The following is a 16,230-nucleotide window of genomic DNA, read 5'->3' as shown; positions in this document are numbered from 1 at the left end:
CCAACTAACCAGGACAAATAACTGCTTTCTTTGTAATAAAACATAGAGTTTTGTAGTGTTGTAGAAGTACTGATGACCTTTACAGTATGCTCAGAAAAGTGTTGTGACATAAAGTATTTTAGAAAGTAATTTGTCACGATTATGATAAACATGATCTTGCCCAGCCCTGCATGTTCTGATGGGAATTTTCACAGCTGTGGTTCAGTATTACATCGGTTTCCCACCTTGCCTGTATTTGTCCTACAGCAGATGTAAAGCTGAGCGGTGTGCTTGCTGTACATTTCCATATTGCATGTTCAGGACAGATGCGTGGGCTATAACAGCTGGCCGTTGCAGCTTAGATTTTCCGGTCATTTGGCTTTGGGCATGTTTGTGTACACTGTGGAAACCATGTATTTTGATCAAGCCCATGCTGTGTATGAAAACTGAAAGGGACTTGTCTCTGCATGTTATTTAGCTAATATAAGCTTTTTACTAAACAATTGATTCAGCTCTCTTCTAGACTGTAGCCTCAGTACTTAGCTTTACTCTTTCCCTAGAGAAAATCATTGATATTTGCCCTGTAATTACTGGACATCACAGCCACGATCAGTTAATATGCATAATTTTGTCTCTTGGGTTATTATTTTAAATATGGCATTTTACACTGGCACAACCTTTCATCAGTCCAGAGTTATTATAACAGCAGTTCTGAATCAAAAAACATACAACATGTTTAAAGTAAGGAGGTGACGTGTTACCTGTAAATGAACTGTAGGAAACTGAATTTTATATAAATAATAAAATAAAGAATTTTTTTTTTTCTTGCTCCTGGACTCCTCTACAGTCAGGAAGTGTAATTCACACTTTGGGCCACCCCTAAAGGACATGCGTTACACACACATTTCTGGACAAGCTGAGAGATGCGAAACAGTGATTAAAAGTAAAAGAAGCGTGTGGACTGATGCAGATTTTACACAAATATGACTTGCAGCGTTATGCAGTTCTCCTGAGTGTTATTCTGCCTGCTTCATCAGAGTTACATAGTGCTGCAGGCAGCATTCACAGCCTAGATATGTAATGAAAGAGATTATGTTCTCAAGTCTTCAAGTCAGTGGAGCATCAGCATGATTATGAAATGGTTATTTTGAGGTAATTATGCATCACTGGATGTAAAGGTTATTTATGAAGAATATATTGTTAGCAAAAATTAAGAGTTGGCAAGAATCACAAAATGTTTCAAGCTTGAAAATGTGTGCATCGTTACACCTCCTATTAAAAAGTCAGTCAAACAAAACATACAGCATGGCACTGCTTCAGTGGATCTGCTCCAGGCAGTTCCATACTGTTAGCACAGAAGCAGAGAGTATTGCCAACAATCTGCCGTCCACACTGTGGACTAAGATGACGTAGCAGCCCAACTATTGCTGACCGCGCTCTCCAGGTGGATTTTCTCTTTGTGTATCAGACCGTTGGATGACCATATAAAGTGTTAATGTGATGCAGCGGTTGGGTTTATTTCAGACTGATGTGATTTAAAGTCTGATATGCTGAGTGGATGTAGGAATTTGTTTTTCAACAAATGCTGGAGCACGGCCTCCATGAGTTCTCCTCTTGCTGATTGTGTTTGTGTGTGTGTGTGTGTGTGTGTGTGTGTGTGTGTGTGTGTGTGTGTGTGTTTAAGGTATTGAAGGCCTATCTGGATTACATGGTGGAGCTGGGATTGTTGCTGGGGGGAGATAAGAACTCCACTCAGAGTCAGATGCAACAGATCTTGGACTTTGAGACGGCGCTGGCCAACATCACAGTGCCTCAGGACGAACGCAGAGATGAGGAGAAAATCTACCACAAAATCACCATCGCAGAGCTGCAGGTGTGTGTGTGGAGTATTTGTGTGTGTGGGGGGGGGGGGGGGGGGGGGGGGTAAGTTTATGTAATGTAATGGTGTCTTTGTGCGCAGATGTCAGTGTTCATTGCTGGTGAAAGAAAAATCATCATTCTCTCTCTGTCTCATTCCTTTCATGTTCTTTTTCCATTTTCTCATGCCTTCAATCTCTTTTCCTCCTTCTCTCTCTCCCTCTCTCTCTCTCGCTCGCTCTCTCTCTCTCTCTCTCTCTCTCTCTCTTGCTCTCTCTCTCTCTCTCTCGCTCTCTCTTGCTCTCATTTCATCACTCGCAGCCTTTTATCTTTTAGATTTTTTTTTGTTCGTTTTCACTTTTATTTATTCCTTTTTTTTGTTACTTTTTCTTCTCATTTATTTCTTTTGTTTTATGGTCATTTTTATCTTTATTTTTTTTTCTCTTATCTCTTAATTTCATGGTTCTTCTTGTGTTTTTTTTCTCTATTTTCATGTTTGGCTACCTCACATTGTCTTTTTTTTCTATTTAGAATTTCTTTCATCCTTTCTTTTCCATCTCTTTTCTCTCTCTCTCTCCCTCCCTTGCAAGGGCACACACTCCGCCTCTTAGTGTTTCGTCTTCTGCATTCTCTTTGTCTCCTCAGGGAGAGACAGAATTGTTCACACCGTCCTCCTTAATCTACCTTCTTTATCATTTCATTATTTGCAGGAATCTTCTCCTCCTCTTACGCTGCTGCCAGCTCCCTTTTGTTTTGTCAAGGTCTATGATTGCTATGGTTACTGTTGCTAAGTAACATGATTTTTTTTTTTATGGCGCGTACAAGAGGTGGAGAAAGCGTGAGAGAGAGAAATAAAGGGTGAGGGAGGCAGAATCTCAGAGAGCTGCTTGCTGGCTTGGTTTTCCTGGCTGTATGATGACCATTGTGTCAGTGAAAGAAGCAGCAGCTTTAAGGACGATTATAACTTCTGATAATAAACACTGATAAGCCCACAGTGAACAACTCCTCAAAGTCGGACAAGCTTCTCCAGATGGCAGCCGTGCTGCTGAGGGGTTTGGGCCATGCATGGGCCTTTTCCAGCCCAGGCTGAGAAGAGCACCGCTTAGCACTTTGTAGAGGCATTTGGCCAAATGTTAATATTTTTTATTTTTTATTTTTAAAACCATACTTTGTTTATTGCTGACTTTTCACAAGATTAAAGATCATGGTGTTTGTAGAAGAAGTAGGATTACAGCAATGGAAAATGATGAAAAATGTAAATATGTAAATATATTTAGTAATGTCTGGGCTGTAGGTGTTTATTTGCTCATTAAAACACTAACATTAGAAGAAATACAAATTGCATTCATACAGCAAGTCGTGGTTTTACATCACTCTGTTCATTACACACACATCTTCAGAGCGCTCCTCGTGGGAGTCTAGTATTATTTATAGTTATCATCCAACACCTGGTTTAAATCTGAAACCAACCTTTCTTCAAACTAGCTCACACAACCTCAGCTACTTTCTTCCAAACTAGACATTGCATTGTACTTTTTACTATATTTATTTACCTTCATATGTTGTAATGTGATCTGGTGTGTTGTTGTTTACAGGCAAAAACTTTTGTTGCAGAGATTGATGGTTTCAAATGATGTGCCTCTGCACAGTACTGTATATTGTTATTTGGGCAGGAATGCTCTACAGAACTTGGATAAAGATAATGAATTTGGTTACACTGTGATATGTCATTCAGGCTGTAAGGCATAGAATATACTCTAAGGCATAAAAATATGTAGAAACATTACGAAGAAATCAATACATGATAAACACAACAAATGTAATTTAGGATATGACCCTTATATAATCCCTAGTAGCATGGGTAGGTGGACATCCCTTCTAATGAATGTGTTTGGTTACTTTACGTTGCACCTAATGCATCAGATGTGCAAATGCACACACACAGCCGTTTTAGCCTGTAGAGAAGTATTACCAATAGAATAGGACTCTCTGCAGCAGATAAACATGAACCTGTTGGCACCATGCTGCCTAATGCCAGATGTGGGCTAGTGGGGTATAACCCCAGCATTGAGCTGTGGAGCAGTGAAAATGTGCTCTCTGGAATGATGGTTGACGCTCCACCCAATACTTTTGGGATGAGTTGGGGAGTTGGGGATGAGATGGGGTGGTGATCATCCAACATCCTGACCTCACTATCACTTTTGTCGCTAAATGCAATCCTCACCGCAATGGTGCAAAAGGTAGTAGGAGGCCTTCCCTGGACAGTAGAGACAGTTACTTCAACAAAAGTAGAGTGATACATATTATCTATGTTGTGTATTTTCTTACTTCTAGCTCTTAAAGTAATGTCAAACACCTCCACAGATTCATCTTGAGTAGAATTTTGAAGGGTTATTTCCACTTTGATTGAGTCATTTCCTCTACTTGAACTCAAATGAAGCCTTCCAGCACTTGTTCCACCTCTGAGTGGACGGCATTTATGTCCTGGAGTCCATGAATCTTCATTCCTTCACACAGCCCTGCGCTTCTTTTTTTTTTTTTTTTTTTTTTTTTTACTTGCTCTGTTCACACGCTGTGGTTGCATGCATTTCTTATTACTCCACGTATTACCTGAACAGAGGCTTGATCCCTCAGGCTTTTAAACTTTATTAAGACAATAACCTTCTTCGTCTGTGGCCTACTGGAAATAAGCACGGTTTACCCCTCATCTCATCTTCCCATTTTTCTCAGACTCCCACAGCATGGGTGAAGGCTGTGGATAGGGGCTTTGGTGTGTGTGTGTGTGTGTGTGTGTGTCAGCCATGAAGGCCTGAGTGCAGTATACCCCAAGGATCGGGCAGCTGGAATTGCGTCTGGACCACTGGAATGCAAACATGCTGGCGAGTGTGTCTGACTCTGTATGTTTGTGTTTGTGAGAGAATCTGATCTGATCTTGCTATCGTTGTTGTTCTTTGTTGGTGGGTTGACCGCTTTGCTGCCAAGCTTTATCACTCTAAACATCCCAGTAAAATTACCAACTTGACTTTCATATCTTCTAAAGTAAAGGGTGATATAATAAGCTCTGTACTCTACTGGAATGGTTCTTTTAGAGAAGCGTATAGGTAAATGTGAAGAGTTGTGAAAAAACCTCTATAATACAAAGAACATTTTCCCTGGAACTATATTTCCAAGCTAGGAACCATTCAAGAACCTGTTTTTTTTTTTTTATGAAGGTTCCTGGAAGAGCTGTAGTTGTAGAAGTCTGACTAAATAGCGGCATAGAATATTCATGGATTTTGCTCTCGGTCGTATTAGTAGGAGAGTGCTTTCTGGCTGTGCAGCTCATCCAGAGTCTAGGGAGTGTTCCACTCTGCCTGCAAACAGCTGAGTCTCTCTAGGCCATGCTAATGGGGTTCTTGCCCCCTTCATGGGCTGTTTTGCATGTCAGATGTTTCATCCAGCTGCAGGCTGGAGTTAAGTGGTGACTGGATTTGTCTGGTGATTACGGAATTCTTTGTACCACAGCTAATAAGAAATGAAAACTATTGGGGACCAGTTAGGAAGACTTTATTTGCATAATCCGAAATGACACTCTGCTAGGAGGACACTCTGCTTTAGCAGCACAGAAGCTAATTGAGATGATCGAAAAACGAGGATGATTTTTTTATTATGTTTTGAATAATTTGAAACATTATGAATAATTTAAAACATTATTCACAGACTAATAATTGCTCATTTTTATTTCACAATTTATCAGTTTTATTGAAATAGTAATGGACCAAATAATAGATTTTTACTGTGCCCTTACATGTAATATTTGTACCTCAGAGTAATTTATTAGTTTTTATTTTTTTCTCCTGTAGACGCTGGCCCCTGCGGTGGAGTGGCTGGACTACCTGTCCTCTGTCCTTTCACCCCTGGAGTTGAACGACACCGAGCCAGTGGTGGTGTACGCCAAGGAATACCTACAGCAGGTCTCAGAGCTCATCAACAAGACTGACCATAAGTACGCCTGTCTCTGTGGTTACCGGCTGAGTACTTTCCCAGTACGCAGTCGTTTTTAACATGTTAAGTGAATGTATATCCCTAAAGGACCCACACATTGGCTGGTAGAGGTGAAGTGTGGCACAGGGCTGTTCTTTCCTCTATTAACCCCCGAGCGTGATTTAAGGGGGGATATAAAGGGATGCTTGTAACACTGAAGTGACAAAATGTATTAGACAAGGATAACCCTGACAGCGAGACTCCGCTAATTGAACACAGCCGGACATGAATGCAGCCAGCTGGTTTTTCAAGCACTCTAGATCATGATCACCATGCACACAGCACTCTTACATGCACAGAAGGGGATAGAGATGTGCATGGAGGTGTGCTTTGTCCGCGGTGGTCTTGATTTAGTGTGCTTATAAAAACAGTGTGGCAACTGCATCCCTGATGGTAAACCTCAAGTTTAACATTCAGCAGGGCTGACAGTGTTCGGTCAGCATGCACACTGCACACCTACATGCAGACTAAGGGTATATAAATATGTGCATGTATTTTGGTTGGATACAATGTTTAATTTTGATTGATTGATTTATTTAATTATTTTTATTCCTAACACTCTTTTCTAATTATCCATCCTCCAACAAAATACACTCCAAATACATCCCAAGAAAAACCAAGAAATTGGTTTATAAAAAAGAATAATCCTTTAAGTGTATCTGGAGCATTAGCCCCACTGCTCCCCACTCACTTGAGGCTGATGGGCTGCATCTAGATGCCTCATTTTGATAATAAACATAGGTTATTAGAAGGGATGGTAAATGGTTGAGGCTCTGAGGAGACAGAGGCTGCACTGAAGTTTCAAATTTTATTTTCTGACACATAAAGTCGTCATTTCTGTTACTTACTGAAATTGCTGTCCTGAAAATGCAATCATTTTAAGTTTTATTTGCATATAAAAAAACACTGTTTTCTTTTCCCTTGTATTGTAAAAGTTGCTAGGTTGTCTGCAGGTTGTTTGTTTAAACCCTCATCACCAAATTTAACAGCTCCACTGCGATTTTACCCTGCCTTCTGTTTCATAACAAAGCACCATGTAAGAGCTAACTTGGAGCTGCACATTGATAGTTAACACCTTATTAACCATGGCGATATTGATACAGCAGAAAGCTGCAATATGCAAATGAGCTTTTAACCAATTGCAGAATGTGCTTCAGCCACAGTATGTAGCAGTAGCACAGCAATGCTCGTGTTTTGATCATATTGTGCAGTCATTTGCACTTTAGTCATTTAGCTGATGCTCTCATCCAAAGCAACTTATAAGGGAACTCGTTTTACAGAGGTGGGCCAATGTAGCGTAAGGAGGCTAGCCCAAAGACTCTTCTGGTTGTAGTGCAGCATAGTCACCCAGATTGAGACGTGAAGCCCATACTCCCACATGGTGTGGTAGCTCACTGGCATGTAGTGGTGTTTGCCACCCCAGTCCTAATCTAACACATATTTATTTGTATCATGAACACATCTTTCTCTCTCCCTCTCTCTCTCTCTCTCTCTCCCTCTCTCTCTCAGTCTGCTGAATAACTACATGATTTGGAATCTGGTGCAGAAGGGAGCATCTAGTCTTGACCAGCGCTTTGAGAATGCTCAGGATAAACTACTGGAGAGTCTCTATGGCACCAAGAAGGTGAGCACGCACAGTTTGTTGTTAAGTGTGTGTGTGTGTTTGCGCGAGTGAGAAACTTCAGCTTGTCAAATGCGTTGACTCATTATGTATCATTTAAGCCTGATGCAGGCCAAAGAGTTGTTATACTGCAAGAATGAAAAACATCTGTGTGTGTGTGTGTGTGTGTGTGTGTGTGTGTGTGTGTGTGTGTGTGTGCGCGGGTTTGCTTTTTTTTTTTTTTCTTCTGTTTATGTTCAGTCATGTACTCCGCGCTGGCAGACGTGTATTGGGAACACAGATGATACACTAGGTTTTGCTTTAGGAGCGCTCTTTGTCAACGCCACCTTCGACAAACACAGCAAGGAGATAGTAAGTTTTACTGTAAACCAAATCAAAAACATTTCAACTCTTCTAATTAAGATGTACTTTCACCCATCGTGTTGCCCATTGTTTTCATTACTTATTTTACATTGTCGCAAATGACTCTTGGCTGCCTCCATGTGGACACCTTGGGAATTAAAGATATGTCACTATTAGAACCTTGTATCTCCATTGTTATGGTTTCTTTTTTTGTATTTTAAATGTTTTGAAAATTACATCTGTCCTTTTTCATTGTGTGAAAATATAAATGGACCAAAACAGTTAGTCCAGAATTATTTGGAATAAAATCTTACATCTAAAAGTTTCAAACTTCAGCAAAGTTAACATTTTGCAGGTTCAAGATTTTGTTCTGACAGCAACAATATGCTAAACTATTAGATACTAATATTCAGAAGAACCTACATCCTACATTTGTCTTGTGTTTTATTCAGTATGTTATTTGGGCTTTTTGTATTCAGTATAATTTTTCATTATATATTTTTACTGTTTTCCCTAAATGTCTTGTTTTTCATACTTTAAGACTAGCTTCTGTAAATGACTTTTTTTAATTGACTGTCCTGTACTAGGCCTAAATCAAAAAGATGCCTGGCCTGAAACACTTACTTTTAAGTGTAAGAATAATCAGTTATATAATCTGGGGTCTTTAAAGAGTTTTAGTGATCAGTTTTGTCTGTCATATCCCAGTAGTTGCTGGATCTCTTAACTTTGAAATCTTAAGAAAATTTACAAGAGCTGTTCTCTCCATACAGGCTGAAGGCATGATCAACGAGATCAGAACTGCTTTTAAAGAAGCACTGGATGACCTTAACTGGATGGACAAACAGACACGACAGGCTGCCAAGGACAAGGTGGGAAAACACACATCAACAGCTGTAACTTATGCTGAGTCACCCACATGCATCTAAAATGTGGTCCTAGAAAGCATATTTACACAAGACATTAATGTGGCTAACGCCTGTTTTTCCTCTGTTAAGGCCGATGCCATTTATGACATGATTGGTTATCCAGACTTCATCTTGGACCCCAAGGAGCTTGATGATGTTTATGATGGGGTAGGAGAATCAACAAGTAGCTTGACTTAAAGAACCTCTAGAAATCTTAATGGAGAATTCAGTTGTGCAGGAGTTATTAAAGAGCTGTAGTCATTGTAGACTCTCTGTGCTTCCAGTATGAGGTATCAGAGGATAACTTCTTCCAGAACATGCTCAACTTCTACAACTTTTCAGCACGGGTGATGGCAGACCAGCTACGCAAACCCCCAAATAAAGATCAGTAAGTATACAGACCCTCACGTATGAGTAAAAAAGGGCTAGTTTAGACCAGAAATGTAATAGTAATAGACCTTCCTTGTCTAAATTTGTGTTTTCTGTCACTGTTAAATCCACAGATGGAGCATGACTCCCCCCACAGTAAATGCATACTACATGCCCACCAAGAACGGCATTGTCTTTCCTGCTGGAATCCTGCAGGCTCCCTTTTATGCCCGGGACCATCCAAAGTGAGTTTATATGTGTGGGTGCATGTTTGTGCATGTGTGTGTGTGTTGGTGGGTTTTACATTTACATTTACATTTACAGCATTTAGCTGTCGCTCTTATCCAGAGCGACTTACAAGTTTACTCGTATTACAGAGGTGGGCCAATGTAGTGTTAAGAGTCTTGCCCAAGCACTCTTATTGAGCAGCATAGTCACCCAGACCGGGATTCGAACCCCAGCCTCCCACATGGTGTGGTAGCTCAGTGGCAGGTAGTGGTGTTATCTGTTGCGCCACACCAACCAGAGTTTTATTAATACTGTGCCTCTAATTTTAAACAGGAATATCATGATGGAGTGTCTGCATGATTGTGTTTTACAGAGCATTGAACTTCGGGGGCATTGGGGTGGTCATGGGGCATGAGCTTACTCACGCTTTTGATGATCAGGGTGAGTAAATGTGCCCACACACACACACACACACACACACACACACAGAAACATTTAAAAGTCTAAGCTCTGTCTAATCTTCCACTCTGCTCTAGTGGAAAACCACCCACCCCATGCTCCAACCCAGGAGTGGGTTATGACTCACAGTTTGAAACCCCTGCCCTAAAACTTTTCAATAGATGGTTATTTACTTTTTTGAAAATGAGATTTGCCAGTGTGATTGAATGCATGATTTTAAGTCTCTATGTCAAATTATTAGGCTCATCCTAATAATGTATGTCTACACCCAGAACCATTTAAGAATTGTGCATGTGCATGTTTTTAATATTCCTTCTTCTCCTTGCAGGCAGAGAGTATGATAAGGATGGAAATCTTAGACCGTGGTGGCAGAATTCTTCAGTGGACGCATTTAAGAATCGCACAGAATGCATGGTGGACCAGTACAGTCAGTACACCATCAATGGAGAACACATCAATGGAAAACAAACCCTGGGAGAAAACATTGCTGACAATGGAGGCCTGAAGGCTGCCTATCATGCAAGTTATTTTCATGCATAGTTTTTTTCTGATCTATATCTGGTATAATATGTAGCTTTTATTAGCAGTTTTGTATTTTTAGTATATATTTTTAGTATATTTAGTATATATTTAGTATATTTAGTGTGTTTTAGAACAATTCTATTCAATTCTATTCTATCTTTTCAGCATAACATTGTGACACAGCTGTCAGATGTATTCAAGACACATAAAAAATGGTATTTCAAAGAGGAATTTTATTAGATGTAAATTTATTTTGGGCTGTTTGTGTGTTTGCAGGCATACAGGTCATGGGTGCACCAAAACGGAGAGGAGAAAAGTCTCCCAGCAGTCAATTTGACCAATGACCAGCTCTTCTTTGTAGGGTTTGCACAGGTAAGTAAGCTGTCATGACTGATTACTATAGTGTAGTATCATGGGGCGTTTTCACAGTTCAAGTGGTCGCAGACTGGCTCATCGTTTTCTGTGCATATTTAAACATGCTAAATAGACTTAGAACAGAATAGAACAGAAATGAACTCCCACAGAAACATTAATCAGTGATCTAATCAGTTAATCAGAGTTTGTCATGTATAATAAGATTCAGTACAAACATGTTTGTAAATATAACCACAGTAAACCATTCCTCTGCTGAGCTCTGTAGTTCACTAGCATCATAATCCAAGATGGTTTCATACCAGTCATTTTAATGGGTTGATACAAAGATACGCTGTGAGTGTTTTACAAAAGCATTGAATGTGACTGAACCAGTTACATTTCAGAACTGGAACTATTCATTAAAACAGAAGTGTGTAAGTCTGTGTGATAACGGGGTGGTAAGCTGGAAGCCTTTTTCAGTGGGTTTTCAGATTCAGTTAAACAGAACTGAGTTTGGTTCATTTAAAAATGATGTGAAAGTCCCCTTAGACTGAGAGTGTGTTAAATTAGGCTTTAAACAACCCAGATCCTAAATTTTCCATTACATATTCCCTTACATATTTCCCCCTTTGATGTTTGAGTGTTTGAGCTTTTGAGCTTTTATGCACCAGATACTGTCCTAATTCCTGTTTACCTGACCATTTTAGCCTGACTCTCTATATTAGGAGTGCGAGAAAATATCAACATATTGCAATTCTGTATTTATTCTCAAAAACACATTACAGATTTTGAGTGAATAGTTTACATGTAAAGATTGATGGCAGACAGTGGTTCATTTAGTGTTGTGTTTAAACCCTGATCACTGTTTTAGTTTAGATCCCACTGACCTGATTGCATAAAAAGTTAGACACTATACTCCGATTTTATTAATATGGTGTTCTGTGGCAGTTTTCCTAAGATTTTATATTGCCTTTCTTAAGGTATCACAATATTTTAAATTGTAACCCCTGCATCCCACCGCATCCTAGTGCATATTAACTCTACTCTTTATCCTGTTATCCCTTCAAATTAACCCTGTGTGTGAGAGTGTGAGTGTGATTTTGATTTTGTTGTTGGTCTGTGGTTCATACAATATGGGAAGCAACAGGGAAACTGAAAGCTTCTATATGTCATTGAGTTTCCAGTTCCTGTTGTGGTAATAAGAGGTACGGTTCCACTGCTTGTTTCTTACTCAAACATCACTTTAACCGTTTCCCCCTGTTTTTCTCCGCAGGTGTGGTGCTCTGTACGGACCCCAGAGAGTGCTCACGAGGGCCTTATGACAGACCCTCACAGCCCACCCAAATACCGCGTCATCGGCACATTGTCCAACTCTCCAGACTTCTCCCATCATTTCCATTGTCCGCTGGGCTCTCTCATGAACTCAGGCCACCGCTGTGAAGTGTGGTAAGGCCAGGGGCGACCGGCTTTGCTTTGACCAGTCAGAGCGGAAAGGATGGACTGTGCCCTTCTACCAAGCACTGGACTTTTTTATTTTTCTTTTCTTCTTCCTTTTTCTTCACAGAACATGAAAGGCTTCAGGATATGAAGTGGATCTGAACGGGTTGGGCCAAAGGCTGGAGGAATACACAGGGAGTGTTTTAGCTAACGTTTGCTTTTGTCCAGCCAGCTGATTTCTCACTCTCCTTCTGCACGGCCACAGAAGCCCACACTGGGCTGTCTTCGTATTTTCTTTAGTTTTTTCTTGCTGCACTTGAACTTCTGGGTGGTACAGCGAGGACAAGGAAGAACCCTAGTCTTTTTCTATGCTTTTAATGTGTGTGATGTGTTTTTGTTTTTTTTTGTTTTTTTTCTTCCCCCTTTGTGCTTTATGCCCTGGACAGGCCTCATTCCCCAGAACGGAAAGAAACAACAACAAAAAACAAAAAACAAAATGTGATGTCTGAGGGAGTGTCTCTCCTTGTCTTTGACTTCAAAGGAAATGTTTGGTTCCCTCTGTGACCTCACAGGAAGTGCCATACTCTCTTAGTGACCTCACGGGAAGCATCAGAAAGTGGAAACGCTGAGCTCCGTCCGTGAACTCGCAGGAAGAAGAGGTTATGAGGATTAAAGCATTGCGTTCTCACGCCCCCCCCCCATTCCCTCTGTTGTGATCTCACCAAAAAGCTGTCGGCAGGCTGTTGGTTCATGATGGGGACTGCCATAAAACCTGTGTATATTGTCATTAGCATATAATTATGTTGACAAAGTTGAAATGACATGGTTATTTTGAACTGCTTTTTGCCAAAGAGTGTTCAGTTCAGTTCAGTTCACCTAGGTTTGTTTATCTCCTGTGTTCTGTTGCATTCTGTAGAAACACTCTGCTTTTGCCTACTCACACACTGGTCAGGAGGTGTCTATTATTACCCCCTGCAATGTTTAGCTGGCCTGTATGTGTGTGTGTGAGTGAGAATGAATGTGAATATATGTGTGTGTCTATGAAAGGTGATGTATGTTTCATCTTGTGCTGAACTTTCTATGATGTCTAGTCTGCTGAAGTGATTTAAAGACATTTTAACCATTAATGCACAGATCAGCCATTATATTTAGCACCACTGACAGTTAATGAGAAAAATTAAGTACCTTCATCTACAGTGGAATCTGTCAAGGAGTGGCATGTCTTAGGCAGCAGGTGAACAGTCTTAAAGGTGATGAAGACAAAAAAAAAGACAAGCATAAGAATCTGAGTCACTTTGACAAAGGTCCAATTGTGAAGGCTAGACAGCTGGGTTAGAACATCTCGAAACATCAGGCAGGTCTTGTGGGGTTTTTTTCTGGTATGCAGTGGTCAGTACCTCCAAAGTTTGGTCTAAAGAAGGACCACCAGTGAATCAGCGACAGGACTATGGGCACCTAAAGCTTGTTGATGCTTAAGGTTGACCCATGGAGGCCCCACCTCACAAATTGCAGGATTTAAAGGATCTGCTGCTAACCTCTTGATGCCAGATACCACAGGACACCTTCATATGTCTTGTGGCGTCCATGCTTCGAATGGTCAGATCTGTTGTGGTGACACGAGAGGGGCCTACTCAATAGTGGGCAGGTGGTGTTAATTTTATAGATGACGGGTGCATATATTTTTTGATGACCACTAAAGAGGAAGGGATGCTTGGTCTCCTCTCTCTCTGGACTTTCAGACTGTATAAGATAGGGTGTCATGTGGGTAAACCTGGTTATGCCACACTTTGACTGAGGCTAATTCACCTTGTATCTGTGACCGTTTCACTTGCTGTGTACATAATTCTCTGGCTAGCTGCAATCTTTGAGGAAGGCTTCTCCTTACAGTTCTAATGTGGCTAATAGTGAATGAAGGTGCAGACCAGTCATCATGCTACGTGGTCTCTGCTACAATGCATGCTAATGTGGTTAACAGAGCAAGGAAGCTGGTGGGGGACCAGTGGTTATGCTAACCGCTTGCAGGCATTCATTATTAGCAGTTTTAGCTTTCTTGGTTGAAGTCTTTACTGCTTTGCTGGTCAAGAGTAAGAAAGCAATTGTAAGTCTTATTTGCTCTTATGGTTTTAAAAAAGAGAGAATAAGATCATTTTAATGCTAACTGAAGGCATGTTCAATCTAGCTAGCCTAGTCACACTATAACACTATGAGGTGATTGGGTTTCCTCTGTTATTGCGTCGTTTAGCGTTCACTGCCTGTTTAGCACATAACTTCACCTTGTGACTGGTACAGAGTTAGCTGTGCCATTCAATCACTCAATGTTGTTTTTTGACATCGGTCCTTCCTTTCTTCATTCATTCGTTAATATTATATGTATGGAATTGAAAATGTGGAGCCATTCCATTCCTCAGAAGGTTTCAGGTTGCTCCGTCTGCCTTAAAATGCTCTTCCGTTGGATCCAGTAGGGAAAAACATGCATTGGTTGGCTGTCGGAGGATGCTAGCATTCCGGCCCTGCTCACAGCCCAGTGTTGGTCTTTCCCAGAGATTGATCAGCCTCCTGTTGTATTGTCTGGAACGCCAGGCGATTTGTGATGTTGCACCTCCATTGCTTAGTATGCTTATCAAAACCTTAGCCAGACAACCATCCCCCTCTCTCTCTCTCTCTCTCTCTCTCTCTCTCTCTCTCTCTCTCTCTCTGTCTCTCTGTCTCTGTCTCTCTGCCTCTGTCTCTCTGCCTCTGTCTGTCTGTCTGTCTGTCTGAATTTTCCTTTTCCACACTTGGAGAGATTTGAACTTCTTGGCCATGTGGAGGCATCTGTGATAACCCTCAAATATCTACAAATGTGTGATGTATACAGAAAGAAATGTATGTACAAGATTTTATTTAAAAATGGAAACTTGAAGTGTTTAAAGGCCAAATTGTCAGATAGTGCCATAAAGTGTTAGACTTGTGCTTTTCCACCAGTTTTCTTTTAATTACCAGTCAGTACTGAATTTCATCAAATGACAGACTTTGCTGGCCAGTCAATATCCAGCTGTATTCTTTTCCAACCAGTGAGAAAGTAGCCTTGTTCATCGTTGATTTTTTTTTTTTCTTGGTTCAAGTCAAAGAATTAAAAGATTGTTTGTTTTATCTGTATTATCCTGTGTTTTGTTTGGTGGAGCTTGATTCATCAAATCTCTCATGAATCAAAAAGGGGTTCAGGCCTGTTAAGCCTGATTCAGACCGAGAAAAACGTTCTTCACCAGTTTCTGTCCAAGGATGGTGACTGTAGCTATGGGTGGGATTTAGTTCTCATCTTCCCTGTTTTGTTTTGTTTTTTTTTTGTTAATTTTTTTTGCCTGTGTTTTAAGATGATGTAATGTTCTAGCCTTATTTAATTCACCAAGTGTACATTTCTTTGATCGATGGTCTGTGTTATGTTTTTGTTTTTTTTTGTACTGGTGGCAGTGAAGGTTACACTGAGCGCTTTTGAATTTGTTAGACAAACGGACGTTCCCTGTTTGCGATTCAATCCGTATCTGTCAGAGGACGCTCTGCCCAGCCTATAGTGCAACATTCCGCCTAGAAAAGTATAAACAAATCTGAAATAAAAATATATATATTATAAAACACTTCTCTATGTATGCTTATTTATGAATTCCTTTTGTCAGAGGGGAATAGCTGCTTGTGCAGATAGCTGTAGAACACTGGCTAATAGATTTAGGGGCCAGAGACCAGACTTGCCTAAATTACGTCTAAATTGTTTGTCAAGTAACTCAAACAATGCACGTCAATAAAACATCGACTGTCTGAGGTCCCTGACGAGGCTTCTACATTTTCCACATGCTGAGCAAATGTTCCCCCAGGCTATAATAGAAATAAACTCACTGCACATAAGAAACAGTTAATACAGAATATTGTGAAAAGACACTGAACAAGCCTTATATTTTACATAATGTGTGAAAGCATGATCTAAAAAAAAGCAGCCTGGAAGAGCTGGTGATGGAGTCTACCAAAGAACAAATCTAGTTAATGACCTAACAGGCTAATAAACACATTCATTAACAAACAAAATCAAGAAGACATTTCTGTAGCCTGTTTCTAGAGCTCATACAATTGTTTTATTCTCAGAATTACTCAAAGCTATCATAA

The 16,230-nt window shown here is 40.4% G+C and overlaps 1 protein-coding gene across 3 annotated transcripts in view; it reads left to right on the top strand.

The window, feature by feature from the left end:
• ece2b (endothelin converting enzyme 2b) overlaps window positions 1–15,708 on the top strand; it is a 60,243-nt gene extending 44,535 nt beyond the window's left edge. For all 3 annotated transcript variants that reach the window (XM_072691833.1, XM_072691832.1, XM_072691834.1), the window contains 12 exons: window positions 1,664–1,852; window positions 5,679–5,821; window positions 7,369–7,483; window positions 7,721–7,831; window positions 8,593–8,691; window positions 8,818–8,895; window positions 9,012–9,115; window positions 9,231–9,341; window positions 9,698–9,765; window positions 10,112–10,302; window positions 10,582–10,677; window positions 11,933–15,708. In XM_072691833.1, the coding sequence (XP_072547934.1) occupies window positions 1,664–1,852; window positions 5,679–5,821; window positions 7,369–7,483; window positions 7,721–7,831; window positions 8,593–8,691; window positions 8,818–8,895; window positions 9,012–9,115; window positions 9,231–9,341; window positions 9,698–9,765; window positions 10,112–10,302; window positions 10,582–10,677; window positions 11,933–12,109 (1,482 nt within the window). In that variant the 3' untranslated portion in view covers window positions 12,110–15,708. The remainder of the gene's footprint in view (window positions 1–1,663; window positions 1,853–5,678; window positions 5,822–7,368; window positions 7,484–7,720; window positions 7,832–8,592; window positions 8,692–8,817; window positions 8,896–9,011; window positions 9,116–9,230; window positions 9,342–9,697; window positions 9,766–10,111; window positions 10,303–10,581; window positions 10,678–11,932) is intronic.
• The last annotated feature ends 522 nt before the right edge of the window (window positions 15,709–16,230 follow it).

This window comes from Salminus brasiliensis, chromosome 11, assembly GCF_030463535.1.
Source record: "Salminus brasiliensis chromosome 11, fSalBra1.hap2, whole genome shotgun sequence".
In the NCBI taxonomy this organism is placed as follows: domain Eukaryota; kingdom Metazoa; phylum Chordata; class Actinopteri; order Characiformes; family Bryconidae; genus Salminus; species Salminus brasiliensis.
Note: the sequence above shows the minus strand (reverse complement) of the source record. Positions and strands in the feature narration are given on the sequence as shown.